This window comes from Athene noctua, chromosome 17, assembly GCF_965140245.1.
Source record: "Athene noctua chromosome 17, bAthNoc1.hap1.1, whole genome shotgun sequence".
Lineage (NCBI taxonomy): Eukaryota > Metazoa > Chordata > Aves > Strigiformes > Strigidae > Athene > Athene noctua.
This window is the reverse complement of record NC_134053.1, coordinates 2,410,343-2,427,080: the sequence shown is the minus strand read 5'-3', so window position 1 is coordinate 2,427,080 and position 16,738 is coordinate 2,410,343. Positions and strand designations below refer to the sequence as shown.

Below are 16,738 nucleotides of genomic sequence, written 5' to 3'. Positions count from 1 at the left end.
AGAAGCGGCTATTAACTGGAACCACTTTTTTTTTTTTTACTTTTTTATTATAGCATTATTAATACATTTTATCTCGCAGCAGTATCTGCTTCCTTGTACCCACCCCAGGATTCAAAAGGCAGCAAAGCTCCCACAGAAATCAGTTTTGCTTAGCTTAAAGCATAGTCTTAATGGAAAACACTCGGGTGTTTCTCTTTTCACCTCTCTATAACCCTGATCAGTTCAGCATCTTCCAGTGGCCGTCTGAATCCACACGGTGTGAACAGCACATGGAACAAGTTTTGAGGACTGACCTGATCCCTGGGCCGGGTATCTCCGTTAAAATTCTATAGACGGGGCTTCTAAGGGCACAAATTCTTCTGCTTCCTGTTACAAGACCTCATTTTCAAATACTTTACCAGACGCTGACGAAGCTTTAGTTCGACAGTGTCAATCACTTCTGAAGAGGAGGCTGGAGAAAATACTTTGTTCGCGTTAACTATGGCTTGAGACTTTCAGATGTCCTTAATGGTCTCACCCCCCCTTATTCTGAACCTGGGAAATGAAGCTTGGACAGGAAGGACAGGCAAAACACGCAGGCATTGTGTGTGCTCTTCAGCCGTAAGAAAACTCACCCCAATTTACCTCTGAAAAAAACACGTTTTTGCACCAACTGGTGAGACTAAGTGTAATAGCACCTGAAGGAGACTCTGCCCTTGCTCAGAGCTCAAATTACTCACTCTGTCAGGGTACCACCAAGGACTGCAGGAGAGCGTTTGCTGAGGTGGCTGCTCCGGCCAGAAGATGAGGGGCAAGTTCTGACACAGGGAGGAGCTGTCTTCACTATGCCTGCCAGCACCTGGCCGATACCCAAGCCAAACAGAGACAGGAGCCACTGAAGAAGGCAGAAAAAAGGAAACTCCAGGTCTCTTAGTCAACAACAGGTAAGGAGACCAAGGCTCAGAGAAGGAGCCCTACTGGGAAAACAAAAGGTAGGAGGAAGGGTAGATGAATGAACATAAAACCCAAGAATGGTAAGAACAGGGAAAGGTGGGGATGTGAGGGGCACCCGATCTGTACCTTTTACAACATGTACGATGGAATGTGAGACTGAATTTTGTTATTTGTCAGAGAACAGGTGTAAAAACCACCAGGAATGTGCTTCAGGCCAATCTAGTGCTTTTGGGTTTTTTTTCCCCTCTACTTTAACACTGTTATCGAATAGCATTACACAACACTGGTGTCTTGCTTTAAGGTGATTTTCCCAACATTTAGAATACTGTGTTTTTAAGGAATATCTTCCTCTTGATCTTCTAAACTGAGAATACCAGAAGGAAATCTGCTGCTCTCTTGAAGTCAGCGGGAAGTTTGCTTGCATAAGGAGAACTGGTTAGGACTCTTGACAGTGTTTCACAGCTTGTACAAAGTTCTCCGACGTATTAGAGCTCGTCTTTGTCATTATTCTTCTTCAGGAAAGAAGCAAGGATATTGAGGCTTTTCTGGAGCTCCTCCTTTTTTCCATCACTCATTTTGTTCTTCTCAATCAGTTTTGTGATTCGGACAACTTCATTAGCAGCAAACTCTTCTCCCTGCTCCAGTATCTTGCTCATAATTTTCAAGTATTGCTCAGCTGACTTCTTCTCAGTTTCCTTTGTTTTTTCTAAACTCTCTTGCCCCTTTTTCAGGAGGGACTGGCGTTCTGATTTCTCAGGGGTGCTCACAAACTTGCTGGCCAGCATGTCGTACTCTTTCAGGCAGCCTGGCATCCCCAGATAGATGCCGTTACTCTTCAGCCAGCGCTGAATAGCCCCGGCCTTGATGTGGCCGCTGTAAGGTAAGGGATTGTCAAAGTCACCATCCTGGAACAAGTAAAAAATAGGAAACTTCTCCTTATCCAGCTTGTACTTTTCTCCCAGCTCAGTGTTCAGTTTATCACCATAATCTGCCACAACAAAAATGAAACACAGAAAAGCACAGCACGTTAATCAAAACAAAAATTAATTTAGGACTCTCTCCTACACAAACTGATAAATATTTGTCTCCAGAGTTTCAACATGTCCTAGTAACTTCTTTGCCAGGAAATGCCATACGCAGAAACAAAAACACCCCAAAAAATCGTATGTGCAAGGCAAACCATCATTAGGTTTTCCAAAGAAAATTACAAGAATTTAATGGTGCTTTGCTGTGACTGTGACAGCATAAGACACCGGCAAGACCTCTACATACAAACACTGGCCTCTTTATGGGGAATTAATCACTTTTTTTTCCCTTTGTTTTCCTCGATCCGTTCATTTTTGTTTGGTTTTATAGTTAAATGGATTTTTTTTTCCCGGTCTATGTGCAGAGAGTTTACACTTAGATCTTTCAGTTCTGACAGCATGCCAAGCTACGAGACATTTTCTCATTTTACATAAATTGCATTTACTCTTGAGGACAGAAAACAAAGAGATTTCAGCTGTGTTCCTTAGCTAAATCCATGCGTGTTTAGAGATGTCAGCCTGGGTGAAACTTCCCAGTTTGACAATTCCTGTAAGCTTACACTCTTAATTCTGCCTACAAAGCAAGAGTGAGTAAGGTGACAGCGACCCGCTCTTTTCTCTGAAAGCCAATTACAAGAACATTATCACGTTACACCAGCCACAGCGCAACGACCACTTTCTGTGCTTCACCAGCAACAAACGGAGGGTTGGCTACAATGAATTAATCGCATCACGTATGCTTTGTCTGAGCAGCCTCGTGCCTAAAGCGTGATTCTGTTAACGCCTGTTCCCTAGAAATGGACAAAAAGGTTTCTCTCAGCAAGGAAAGAAAAAAATTAAGACAAAAAGTCCTACGAATGAGGAGGGTGGCATCCAGTTTAGGAGCGTGGGCTGAGTGGCTTCATTAACCAGCCGGGAGGAGATAAGCAGCGCTCACTCCTACGCTCGTGTAGGAGGCAGAGCTCCGTGCCCAGCCAGAGCACGTGCTTTGGCCTGACAGGGCCGGGCCCCTCTCAGCTCTCACTGTCAGAATTACCTCAGAGCCTTCTTTCATCAGAAACTGCAGTGAAAATTTTTCCCTCCACACCAACCCATACTGCACTAACCTGTCCAGAGTTCCTCACCTGATATTCCCACTTCAGCCACCAGAAGATCCTCACTGGAGCCTGAGCTCTCTGCCAGCTTTTTAAACTCATCTTGTTTCTCGCCATAGGGATATTGTGTATCGAACTTCACAAGGACAAACTTATGCTTTGGAATTACCTAAAACAAGAAGAAAAAAAAAAAGACAAAACTTTAACATTTCAGGTTTGAGCAATCTCCAAGTCACCTCAGGTTGCTTTAGCTTGTGCTTTTCCCGTGCAACGAGTAGATGCAGAGGGAGAAGGGAAACTTTATATAATTATGGCCTTTCAAAAATGACTCACTGCAGTGTGGAGGGAAGACTGAGCTTTGCGCGTACGTATTCCTACACCAGATGATAAAGAAGGGACATGGTAGGTTTAGGGGATCTGATAATGCCTTTAATGATACATGATTTGCTTATTGCAAATCTGATTACAATCCGAGAGGGAAATCAGCTAAACAATTTCCAGTGGGGCATTAAGAGAAGAGAGGCCAAATCTAACATCTGATCTAGGAAGGATCCCGGCATGAGACCTGCAGCTCTTCACTGTGAGGGGAGGCACTGGAGGTGCTGTACTGCTTCATAAACAGAGAATTCCTGTTTTAATTGATTTTGCTTCTGAATTTTGCTCTGCTTGGATGAAGTCCTTTCAAATGAGCTCGGAAATTTTAATTGATTTCGCTTCTGTATTTTGCTCTGCTCAGACAATGCCCTTTCAAATGAGCTTGGAAATGGAAATCTGTCACACGGTTTGGGATTTTTGTTTTTCTTCTTCCTCCAGGAGAAGACCTTGCAAAATCTTTTTTCTGGCAAACAGAGCCACATTGCAACACAGGTCCCAACCTAGAAAGTGCACTGCCAGCACCGCTCAGGCACTGACACAACAGCTCCCTGCAACAGCGAGCGAAATCTTCAGCCCTGAGCTTGCTGATCACTTTATTTACTGTCCTGGTAAGAAGAGAGCATGGCGTGTCTCACTGCTTTGATATTTCTGCTCGTCTTTTAGAGTCCCTTTTGCAGCATTCTGCCAATTACTTCACATTCTTCTTGTTGCTGGAAGCTCCTAAGGGGTGCTGAGTGCCATAGCGTGGAAAACACCAAAAATGGTTTTGTCACAGTAGAAAAATCAAGCGGGGGGCTGGCATGTGGCAAGAAGCCACAGGGGTGTGTTTAGGACAGACACTTTTCAAGCGGCTCAGCCGATCCCTGTCTCTTCAGCTCACGCCACCGCAGCGCAAGGCTTTAATCCCGCCACCCGACGGGTCCCTTCCAACGCGCACCTCGCCATCTGCCGGGGCTGGGCCTCGGCACTGGCACAGCGCTACTGACATCAAAATCCTGCCAGATATACCTTCCTTTCGAAGCGATGTAATGGAGGGAAAAAATCCCCTCAAAACTCAGCCAGACCTCGGCCTGGCTGAAGCCTGTTGCTTTCTCTTTCACGAACAAAAAAAAAAGATGCGAGACCGGCCCATGTAGAGTGACCCCGACCCGCTCCCCTCCGCGCTCCTGCCCTGGGGTCACCGGCAGCGGCTCTTCTGCTCCCTGACCGGCGGCCGGGGCCGCGGAGAGCCGGCCCGGCGCTGGCCCGAGGAGCCGCGGCGGCAGCCGGGCCTGGTGCCGCCGGGCCGGGCCCCCCGCGCCGCGCTGCCCCGCCGCCCCGGCTCCACTTGGACCGCGGTGATTGGCTGCCGGCCGCGGCCGCCGCTCTCCTATTGGCTGAGCGCGGCGGGCCCACCGCCCCGGCCCTTCCGCCCGCCCCGCGCCGGTGCCGGACGGATGGATGGGGGGGGCTGTGGGGGGGGGGGTGTGTGTGTGTGTGTTGGTCCCGCGGCCCGCTCGCACCGCCGGTTCCCCCCTTCCCCCGCCGCCTCCCCGACCCTCCGAGGCTGCCTGCCTGTTGCGGGCGGTGCACATGGCCGCCGCGCTCCCGGAGCGGCGGTCCGCCAGCTCTCCCCCCGGCAGCGCCGCCGGTGCGGGCCGTACCTTGTAGAAGGTGATGGCGTCGAGCGGCACGGAGCCCTTGGTGTGCAGCGCGCTGCTGCCGCCGGGCAGCGCCAGGCCGAGCAGGCAGAGGAGCAGGGAGCCGGCGGCGGCCGCCGCAGCCATGGCGGAGCGCGGAGGGAGCGGGGCTGCCGGGGCCACGTGATCGCCGGCCGCCGCCGCCGGGGGCTCGCCCCGCCCCGGGGCCAAACGGGGCCGGACCCAGAGAGGGGCGGGGGGTGGGTTAGTGGGGAGCAGCGCGTCCGCGGAGGTAACGCGGTGCACACTTCCACGCCGCACAAGGGCGCACTGGCAGCCTCTTCCCGCGGAGTGGGAGCGGGCTGCTGGCGCCAGCAAAATAAATAAAAGCGGGCAGCTTCCAGCTACAAAACGAGAAAGATGAAGGCGGGCGGAAGGGCAGAGTGCAGGATCGGGCCTTGAGGGACAGCCTGCAGTGCGCGGAGAGCGGCCGGCGGTAGATATATCCACACACAGCAGCGGGCCAGGCAGGGTGGCCCCTGCCATCGCACTGCCACTTTTTTTTGTGCTGCTGGAGAAGATACCTCATGCACCGCCAGCACTTACTTTATCCCCGAAAGCCAGGGTGAAGTGCACGCAAAAATGCACATATCCTGAACAACAGCTTGACAGATGAGCACGTCAAAAGAACAGACAGATCCCAGCTCCATCCCCCAGCAGACAGCATTCTGAACCCAGGCTCCAAGGCGGAAAGCAAGGAGCATTCTCCCTCCCTCTCTCCCTCCTGGCAGGTAACTGGATTTTTCTGCTTGCCCTGCACCAGGATAATCTGGCTTTACCAAGGGGCTGGCAAAGGTAGAGAGCATAGGTGAGCACTTCAGTCACTTCCAGAGCGCTCAGACAGAAAAATGAGAGGCAGCAATACTGATTTGTAACGAAACTGACTTTTATATAAATTATAAACCCATCCAGTTTAAAGCAGATCAGTTGCAGTTGTGTCACTTAAGTCCGTAGAAGGCTGAGGCATACATATCTCCTACAGTCATAAATTAACAATGAATAATCAAGGAGGAGAAAGTTCAGATAAGGCTGCAGACACAACAACAAAAAAAAATCCCCTCTAAGATTACTAGCGGTTAAAATAAAGTCATGATTATCAATGACCGCAAAATATAAATGCAATTTTTGAACAGTTAAAAAGTACGAAAATGATGGGCAACACAAACAGGCATTGTACATTTTGTCCTGTATGTAGACAAAGCAGGGTAGGAGACTTCTGACCTTTATCTACATTGGACACTGATTTGAAGCAAAGAGAAGAGCTGAGGAAATCTGTAAAAGGATCGTGGCTCATGATCCCAGTAGTATAAAAGCAGTATTTTTTCAGTCTGTAAACAGTAGTCTTGGTAGCTTCTTCTAGGTATGTTTTTCAATTCATCACCAAAAAAAAAAAAAATCTGAAACAAACAAAAACCCCAAGAGTGGAAGAGGGGGAACAGCAGCAATGGGTTATAGGTTAAATTTCCTTATCAGGTCCCTGTGGGACACATTCTGGAAGGGAAATGCTCTTTTGTAAGAAATATATAATATATTTAACTGTACACAATTTGTAGGGGGAGAGAAGTCCTCCCTCTCCCTAGCCCCCAAACAGTCAGTACGTAGTCATTTTTGTACAGTTTCCTCCTATAGAGAAACTACAGCTGTGAAGAGATGGCATCTGGTTTTATAAAACACCGAGTAATCCAAAATTTTTATTTGTTTGACAAGCTCATCGTTTGCCAGTGGCTGGAAGTGGAAAGGGGAGAGCAGCTAACACCGAAGCGGTCAGTATTCCCGTGCTGGCCCGGGGATGCCTGGAGGGACCAGCCAAGGCTGGGCCTGCGCCGTGCCAAACGCTGCGACGGGAAGCGAGAGCGAGCCATGGTTCCATCCTCTCTGGGGCTTTGCTTCAGATGACACACATCCACACACCCCACACCCCCCCCAGCAGTTTCAATTCTGCTTTTAAGGGAGCTGGTGCAGAAAAACCTTTTTTTTTTTTTTTTTTTTAAAGCAAAGTTCTGCTTTCAGGCACATGGGAGGATTTAAAAAGCTTCGTTACGTTTACCTTACACTTCACTTACATTTTCACCATTGCTTATTGATACGACTGGTTGAGTTCAACCTGTTGTAGCAGCAGGTGGAAGGAAACTCCAGCGTAACTCAGCCCCTGCACTGTCCCCTCTGGATGAGGCTCTGTCAGCTTTACATCCAGGGCTGGTGGCTGCACTGCCACGGGGCAGGGAGGGGGCAGGAACCTCAGCAACAGCCGTTTGCCTCGGAATGACAAGGGACAGTGCAGACTTCTGGCTCGTACCGCAGCACCTCAGCAATGGGACTGTTTCCACTTACCCTACACATTGCAAAGCATCAACTCAGCCATCAGTCTTGCTTTAATTTAAGGAGCGCACCCTTCTTTCAAAAAAAAGTATTTCTATACAACATAGAAGAGTTTAGTTGTTGGTTTGTGTTTTTTTCTTTTTTTTCTTTTTTTTTTTTCTTTTTTCCAGGAAAAGTATTACTATAAAACAGACTTAACACATTTTGGTATTCCTCCAGCCCAGAGCACTTACCAGACATTGCAATTAAACCATCAGGACATCCATTACAATTTAGACAACCTGCAGACATTCTTCTTTCCCTTTCAGGATGAGGCAAAGCAAAACTAAATCCAGCAAGAGCAGCTATGTGTATTTTTTTTTTTTTTTTTATACAGGGGATTTATTTTAAAAAAATACTCTCATCAACATTCTAGCATTACTAACAAAACATACTCAGAAGAGATGACAAAGGTAGGATTGTCAGCTCTCTTAAAACTTTAAATATAGTCCTCAGATACTAGCTGCTTTAAATCAGAAGATGAGGAATCTTTAAAGTCTGACCTGTCCCTTGTATTGCAGGTACATGTACCTTTTTTTTTTTCCCTACCAATTTTAGGCTGCATTACTCTTAAAATGAAAAAAACCCAGCAGAAATGCAGATTCAGTAGGAGCAGATGATGCGATTGCATTTTCTACCAGAATTCCTAATGAGCTAGTACTTGAATAATGAAAGATCAACTGCAAAAAGCAAGCATACAGTTACAAAAAGTATTCTCAGTCTCATACCACAGCGGAAGCAAAAGTTACCTCTGCCAACTTAAAACCAAAGCCAAGAGGATTTAATTTCTATTAAAATATTTAAGTCTTAAAGTTTCAGTAATCTAAATACACTTTTAAAAAGTCATGATGATTGCTGTTTTACATTAAACTGACACGAAATCAGACCGCAGTGTCATAGATTTCACTGCACCTATTATATACAAGGTCTCTGGTTTTGTCTTTTTTTTTTTTTTTCTGAAACGCTGATTCCCATCTCTAGTTCTAAAGCTTAACGGCCAAGTTTGCTCCTCATCAGGTTTGCAAATTTTTCCCCAACGGTGAAAACAACCTGTGTGTACACCGACAGCACCTCTTCCCCCCTGCGACGGAGGGCTGGGCTCCGCTGGCAGGCTGGACACGGAGGGGGCTGCCCCAGCCCAGCCTCGCCTCTCCCTGCTCCACCAACACACTGAATTCAGTCAGTGGGACCAGGTGGCTCGCAGACAAAATAGGCAGCTCCAAACCAGGCTCATTTCACCGGAGATGGCCGAATGCGGGCATCTACAATTTCTGCATTTCTAAGGCAAGGACCATACAAAAATTATAAACACTGTATGGTGATGAAAATACAACTCCTTTGAGATATATGCTTTACACTGGATTTCTATTGCTGCTTCTAAAGACCATCTCCAGTTGTTTCTAGAGATCAAAAGGGAAGAAAGTTAATTCTCTCCTGTTGCAATAAACTTATGAACATGTATAAAAAGTGGTCAAACCCCGATAAGGGTCCCTGCTTCTCATTTATGTACAATAATTTAAATCACCTCAATACATCTGTAATACCTAAAAAAATTGGTTTATGATTTTAAGTCCTTCATGCATTATGAGGAAGTTCTGGATTAAAGTGATGGTATATTGGATGTTGCTTCTGCCTGGGACTCTGGTGTCACTCCCCTGTGGAGTCTGTCAAGGATGCATTTCTCAAATCTTTAGTTTTTTAATGGTATCGAGTCTCTTTTTCAGCAGCTCTCCAATTTCCTGAACTGAGTGATGGTAACTGCTCTGGACCTTCCCTTGCACAGTCTTTGTAAACTTTTTTTCTTCCTGCAAAACGCAAAAGAGAAATCATTCATCCCACAGTAACTCTTTAAATCCTCCCATTAAACTTCCCCCACCATCTCAAACACTGATAAGAAATTCACGAGGACCACAGTGCAAGTTTAGAAAGCGAGTATCATCAGCACAGAAAAAGCAGCACCTCCTCAGCAGCAATACTTCCTGCAGATATTGCCAAGACAGGGCTGGTAAAACATTAACTTTTCGTCAAAACTTCTGGAAACATCCTTGTGCAAAGTATTTGTGGCTGAAACCGAGAGCGTGTGTAGCATTTTATTTTAGTCGGCACTTATTAAAGCAGAGAATTTCTTATACAGAAAACTGAAGTCAAACACCAAATGAATGCTGACCACCAAAGAAGCAAATTCCAAAGCACGGTGATCTGAGGCACCTGGGACAGGTTTTAGCCCTCCCAAAGGGATCAGATGCTCCTTTAACGTGTTGTTTTCTAAAATGCCCATGGCTAAAAGGCTTTTAGGAGCCACCACCATACAGAATGGTTGGCGTGGCTCCTGCAGGTAGAGGGGAGGTTAGCACTGACCCATCACCAACAATGCTGGATTTCTGGATGCAGAAAGAGCAACTCCTGGTACCCACAGCAGCAGCCATAAGCACTGCCCTGCCAAGAGGTGACTTGCTATCAGGATGCCCTTCGCAGACACAGATAAACAGAACAGCCTGTGAGGCACAGCCTGAGTGGGAAAAATCTCCCATCAGCAGCAAAAGGACTTTTTCAACAGCTCTAAACACAGAGCTGCAAACATAGCTCCAAGTCTGAGCAGAGCTATACAGAGTGCACTTATCAGGATTTACTGCAACGATGTCAAACAACAAACAGAACAGCAAACACTGTGGACAAACGCAGGAAAAGCTGCAGACTCCCACAGATGCTTCTGCTCAAATCCATGTGCTAATGGTCACTTTTTCCAGATCTGCTTTGTGTAGTAATTTGATGCTTTGCATCAAAGGGAAGATAGAGGAATTTGCTGACTCAGTGAGGCACCAGAAAAATTATAAACAATTACCTGAAAGTGTCTTAGCCCTTTAAAGTGAAGATTCTTTGATGATGATAAGAAAACATACTTTCTAGTTTTTATTCAAATTTGCATTAAATACAGTCCAAGGGGATTTCCTTGCTTTCTATCAGTTTTTGCAGTATGTTTTTTTTCAGTGTATATCTGAGATACTTCTACATCAGCCTCATACGGCAACGAGATTAAGGGAAATTATTAAATGTGCTATGAAAAAAAACAGGACAACCTAACTGAAAAAAATACAAGCTGGCTAACAGCAGCTTAGGTAGACAGAAGTGTAGTTCTGAAATAGATGTGAAGGCTTTTGGATTGGGAAGGATTTAAAAGCTGCACCCATCTCCCACCTAGACAAACCTGAATGCCAATGCCCTATAGGACAAATTTCCCATTTTAGATAAACATACCAGAGACTTGGTTTTGTCTTAAATGCTGATTCCTAACTGAGTCTGTAGGGGTCTTGGGTAACACACCTTCTGCCTGTGCCTTCTCCTACTCCATCTCTCCTACCCTGCAAATTAATACTGGTGAGGAGACAACTACCCTCTGAAACCTCTCTCCTGGAATCCACAATCCTCCTTCAACAAGGACATGACTCGCCACCCCCCAGGCCCTCTCCCCTGTCTCTCAGAAGATGCTTATTGCACCACTTTGTTACGTTTGCACCTTTGATCCCCACCTGTGTTTCAAGTTCCAGTTCCATGCTTTCAGTCACCTCTAGGCTTTTTAGCTGGACTCTGACACTATTTCAAAGATACTTTCAGGATCTCAACAGCTGTTTTAAATAAACACAGTCATATTAAGTACTGAACTGTTAGAAGATCCCTTATGACAGTAACATGAACTTGCCTACCAAAATTTCACTCTGATTTCAATGGCTTAAAAAGTCAAGCTTCCTCCTTAGGCCCATGTTTCACATACCTAAATGTGGCATAAGGTTTGGCGTGCGTGGTGCCTGCTACTCCTGCCTTTGGTTTTCCCTATATAGCTAAGGGGTGGGTGGGGGGGGAAGTTGTCACTTGCTTTTCTGTAAAGATCAAGTAATTGTTTCCAGGGAAGTGACTAATCAGCAGTAGATGAATCTCAAATCTTCCCTGGAATAAGTATTTTACATCCATTATGGCACACAAAATACAGATAATAGAGTAAGTCATATCACAGACAACAAAATGCTAAAAATGTATGTTTTTCTTTACTAATATATCACACAAAATGAAAATATTTTAAAATTCCTGTGTTGAGATCTCATTTTTTGAGATTATTCTGTGCAGTGAGCTGGAGCTGATCAGATGAGGCAAACTCACTGTGTCATTAAAACCCCCTCTAATTTACCAGTCTAAAACTAAGCTTTCTAATAGTCTTAACCTCTGGTTAAGAGCAATTAAGTCAATCATAACAGGTGCTTTTTGTTTGTTTTCCTGGGTCTTTTTCCTTCCAGTAAAACATTTCGGCGAAAATGTTTTTGCTTTCAACAAAGGTATCCCATAAGTGTGTATGTACAGGTTGTTACCAGTCACACACCGATGCACTGAGCACACAACCACCACCACAAGTTCTTACCTGTAAAAGCAGAGTGTCCTTGAGGGACAGCTCTTCAAGTTTTAGTGCAGTCAGAATTATTTCAAGCCCTTTGATGTGATCTATTACGTTGGAAGTTAACGTCTGTAGCTCAGTAACATAATCCAGAAAATGTGTAAATACAGGTGGCTACAAAAACAAACACATATTTTTAATTTACAGACACAATGCCTATTCAAATGACTATTCTACATGACAACTCACTTTGTGATGTCTATCATTCTATTCCTTCCCCCACTGTGCTATGCTATAATCTACCCACCCAGGTAAACGCCACCAGTTACCACGTTCACTGCGGCACATTCAAGGCCTGTGATACTCCAAACTGTTCCTTATTAAAAAGCTGTCACATGATGTCACAGATGTGGCACGTCACCATTTGATTTTAAATAGAAAAGGAGTTTCAAAAATTAGCACTGAGTAATCTCTAACCCACATCAGCCTTACAAGGCATAGTTTATGAAAACCAGTTTATTAACATGTTATCTATCCTCATTTTTCTTTCATTATAAGTATGCTGTTGGATTGAGGGTGGAGGAGAAAAAGAAATGTTGTCCCTACCATAGCTACACTGCTTTCTTTTTTTTTCTTCTTCTTTTTTTGTAGGTTGGATTTAAAAGGTCGAAGGACACCGTCACAGTAACTTGATACCCACAGGGCAATGGAGATCGTCTGGAAAAAAGGTACGAGTATGTTACAGGTTGCATTTACAGGAGGCTTCTAAACTTGTTTTAGTGTTCCTACTGGTAAGACTCAGTAGTTCGAACACGCAACAAAAAACCCCTCTGCTTTCATGAATGACCGAGATCAAAGAACTTTCACTGTGTTTTAGTCCCAACATTTCTACCCTAAAGTACTCCAAAACTTCTAGTTTCCAGATAAAAACAAAATACCTCAACAAAGAAGACTAGGTTTTCTAACAGGTTTGGATGAGTTTTCAAGGTGCCATCTCTGACTTCAATCAAATCACCTTTACATTTATTGAACAAGTCTAAAAAGAAAAAAGAAAAACCTTATTCAGGACACATAGATCAACTTAAATGCGTATTTTCTGTACGGTATGTATCTCAGGGTAGTGTGCAAAGGGCACAGAGGGCTGGCCACTAAGCAGTTAATGATGAATTTGGCCAAAGCCTTTCAAGAAGGTCCAGCTCTGAAGTTTCCTCTGAATTGCATTTCATTACGGACAGTATCTCCACACCATTTATTATGAGCACACCTGAACCAAGTCCCAGGGAGACAAGAGTTGCTAAGACCACGCTGTGACAGCAAAATGACAGGACATAACGACATTCCGCGGCATGCAACAGCTTCATGATCAGACAAGCCAAGGGGAGTCTCAGCCTTGATCTCCAGTATCTTTCAAAGGGATCTGCAGATGCATTATCACACTCCCCATAACTGCAGCACACTCAGCAGCACATCCTCACAGCACAGCTACCAGTGTTTATTCTTGAATTACCATTTACCTGTTAGTCGTTCTACTAAAGACTTGAAACTACTCCCTATCCTCTCCTGGATTTCTGCTGAATCTTCTGAAAGAAAAAAAAAAAAGCAGTTATAAACTACTACAAGTTTGTGTATTTTCTGCTTCCAGAAAACCAAGAGGCATTTAAATGTAATTTAGTGTTAGCAGTCACAGCAAATGCAACTGCTTTCAAAGAGGATCCAGTATTACCTCGACATTTACTGTACAAAAATGAAGACTTGCATAAAACGTTAAATTAAGGCACTGTCTCCTAGATCATTTTTTGAATGACACTAAGTTAACACACAAGTAACAGTTTGGGTCCACCTCGCCCAAGGCCTAGTAGTTTTCCAACTAAATGGAGACCCGCCTCGCTCCCTCCCACCACACACCACGACAATCTGGTTAAACCCCCGCCCCTCAACCACTTACCTAAGCCATTGGTATCTAGTTCATAAATATCACTAACAAGATAAAACAAGCTAGTCTGGCACTGACAGCTGCCATTACTGAAGAAGCCAGCCATTCGGGTAGGAGGAGGGCCAAGGACAGGATACTAGGCAAGAAGCAAAGAAAAAGATAAAGGTGTTGCAGCTTTTCCTTATTGAGAACACAGTGTTTTGTCTCTGGCACATCTCAGTCAGATTCATACACTACAAAACTCAGGGTCAGTTAAGAGCATTCTGCAGCCCGCTGGACGTTACAAGATGCATTCAGTTTCTCTGCTTGCATTCACGTTCATTTAATATTTGGGGATAGCTTTTTCCTTAACGGGTACCTGAATTTTTTGTTCTAGAAACTTCTTCCCTGAATCCACTGCCGCTTCCAGCTGCTGAAGCAGGGATCGAATTGTATCAATCTTGGATGAAACGCCGTTCTCTGCAGTCTTTTCAGAGTTCTTTGGTTGAATAGTGTGACTAAGAGTTGGGAGTCCGCTTACTAGCCTTAAAGTTAAAGACCGGATTCGCAACCACATGGTTTCTTCCTCCAGGGAGAGTTTCCTATGTTCTTCAGAAATGTCCCTAGAGAAAGGCACCAAATGTTTTCAGGCAAATGCTTCGATTTTGCAAAGTAGCAAGCTTCACTCAGGTACAAAAGCCTACCCAAGGTTATCAAATACTGTATGAAGAGAAAGGAGTGGTCAGAAATTCAGAAAACTGTATTAATACGTAAAAAGGCAGCACTGCTAGAAGTGATGAATGATGCTTGTTAAGTTTGCAGCTAGCCAGCCTAGAGAACATTTAAATACAGCGGTTGCCCTGAAAGGATTTTCTTTGCCATGTGTGCTGTAGGTAAAAGGTGTGACTCTATAGCTGAGGATATTTCTACTCACCTGTCTTTTGGATCCCAGTTAAACAAGACTGTCAGGTCTCTGTTGTCACGCAAATCTTTCCACGGAATGTCATCCTCCTCTGGGCTCAGACTCATGGACTTTATACTTTCTTCTAAGCTGGTTGATCTGTACGTAAGAACAAGCAAAATTAAAAATCAAACATCTGATCACTGGAAACGAAAACCACAGCTCACCAACATCACATTCTCTCCACTGTTAACTCTCCTGGTGTCAGAAATGCTACACACACACGGCACTGACAAGGATGCTGAAGGAAGCAGACACGTAGTTCACAGGTTTCAGCCTAAGAGCTGCAAGTGCAACAAAGCTCCCACTTGGCTGAGGTTCTGTTTATGCACAAATGTCCAGATTTTTTTCATGTGCTGCACTTACTGCTGCTGTACTTACATGTTTGCTTCAAGTAAGAGGTCTAACAACATCCGCTCTGTGCGAACTTGCGCAAAGTGAAGGGAAGAGTTCAGCCTATTTCTAAATGCAATGAATTCTGGGATCTTCTCAAATGCACCGTACTTGTAGGCTTGAATGATATATTCTGAGGTCTGGAAGAAAACACACACCATCTCTGTATTAGTTACTTCCATAAATTCAGAATAACTGGAGTTTAACAAGGTCACTGCCACGAAATTGCATTTCTGTGGCTGTAATGAACCCAGAGGTACTGAAGCTGGCAGAAGCTCAAGCCCTGGGAGCTGCTCACACTTTAGCTTCTCCAGGTCACCCCGGCAGTTTGCTACTTCAATTTGAGAATGCCCAGATGCTCCACCGGGCAGTGTGATTTAATAACCAAACCAACACTAAAACATGATGCTGCTGTCACCACCGGAACTGAAAAATACTTAGAGAGATGATTTTAGAAGACTTCCCCCGTTCCTGTCCCACTCCCCCTTTTTTTTTTTTTTAGAGATGCATTATTCAAATCATTAAATCATCGTCTCATTGCAAGATGTACTTTCAGGCAAAATAAATATATCCCTGATTTTCTGGAACTGACTTGGATATGCATCACATATTACCGCAACATATATTAAAAAAATTACTCACACATTTTTTGGTTTCTTTTTTTTTTTTTTATTAGATTTTTGAATACAGTATCACAAGATAATATCACGCAGTGTATACACATGACAATACAATCTAAACACCAAAGGAAACTCAGGATCCATGGGACAGTCTGCTTCCCCTCTGATGCAATGAAGCAATAAATACAAGGCACACATCTAATATTTCACATCAGTCCAAGCAACCTCCAGAAGGAGATTAGTATGATGAAGGAGCCCCCCAAAAGCACTATATTTTAATGAAAATTTCTAGCTGTAGAGACAGAGCGAACTATTTATGCTCCCAGTCAAGACAAATGGCTGTATTTTTACTTCAAAATTACTCCACAATTGAGAAATTCTGGCAAATCAAATATTTTCTTCTGAACAAGATTATGAAACGCACTGAAGACGAGAGGCACCAAAAAAGGCCTTTGGTTAACTGAACTTTATACAGTACTAACAGACTCAACCTGTCTGGAAGGCTCACAGATGAAAGCCACCTTTTTTTTTGTTTTCCCCCTCCAAAATAAGAAATGTCCTCTAGGTAGTTCTTTTTACCCTAAGAAATTTGGTTATTTGCACTGTATGAAAAAAATATGCCAAATATTCAACAACATACCCTCTGATAAACAGCCTTGCAGAGTTCATTGTCAGGCTGCGGGGTTGCGCTATGGGTGCTAATTCAACTGCATCGACGTGGTTTTTAAATCCCCATAGGACACGTTGGTGCTCTGTTTGCCTGCAGTATCTGGAGAAATTAAAGACGGACGGACACAAGAAAATTAGAGAGATTACTTGTGATTCTGCATATTTAAAGGCGGACTATCTTGAGAAGGATAAAGTTGCCTTTTTAGTTTTGGCTAAATATAGCAATACTGCCTTCTCTCTCCTCCCTGTCCTTGGCATCCTCTCCCAGAGCAGAAATACTGTGGGGACTGCACAGCATCCTAGATGGCTGTTACTCATGAGACCCACTCTTAAACAGG

General features: G+C 44.4%; 2 protein-coding genes across 2 annotated transcripts in view; both read right to left on the bottom strand.

Moving 5' to 3' along the window:
- Window positions 1-24: 24 nt before the first annotated feature.
- On the bottom strand, window positions 25-5,244 carry ERP29 (endoplasmic reticulum protein 29). The gene is made up of 3 exons (XM_074921517.1): window positions 5,071-5,244; window positions 3,083-3,221; window positions 25-1,921 (listed from the first exon to the last, which is right to left on the bottom strand). The coding sequence occupies exons 1-3, from the start codon at window positions 5,191-5,193 to the stop codon at window positions 1,419-1,421; spliced, it is 765 nt and encodes a 254-aa protein (XP_074777618.1). The 5' UTR covers window positions 5,194-5,244; the 3' UTR covers window positions 25-1,418.
- Window positions 5,245-8,398: 3,154 nt separating this feature from the next.
- Window positions 8,399-16,738, bottom strand: part of NAA25 (N-alpha-acetyltransferase 25, NatB auxiliary subunit) — a 30,164-nt gene continuing 21,824 nt past the window's right edge. Inside the window, exons 16-24 of the mRNA XM_074921628.1 lie at window positions 15,100-15,251; window positions 14,692-14,817; window positions 14,137-14,380; window positions 13,791-13,914; window positions 13,360-13,425; window positions 12,784-12,881; window positions 12,452-12,562; window positions 11,873-12,019; window positions 8,399-9,269 (exon numbers count right to left, since the gene is read on the bottom strand). Of these exons, the coding sequence (XP_074777729.1) occupies window positions 9,147-9,269; window positions 11,873-12,019; window positions 12,452-12,562; window positions 12,784-12,881; window positions 13,360-13,425; window positions 13,791-13,914; window positions 14,137-14,380; window positions 14,692-14,817; window positions 15,100-15,251 (1,191 nt within the window). The 3' untranslated portion in view covers window positions 8,399-9,146. The remainder of the gene's footprint in view (window positions 9,270-11,872; window positions 12,020-12,451; window positions 12,563-12,783; window positions 12,882-13,359; window positions 13,426-13,790; window positions 13,915-14,136; window positions 14,381-14,691; window positions 14,818-15,099; window positions 15,252-16,738) is intronic.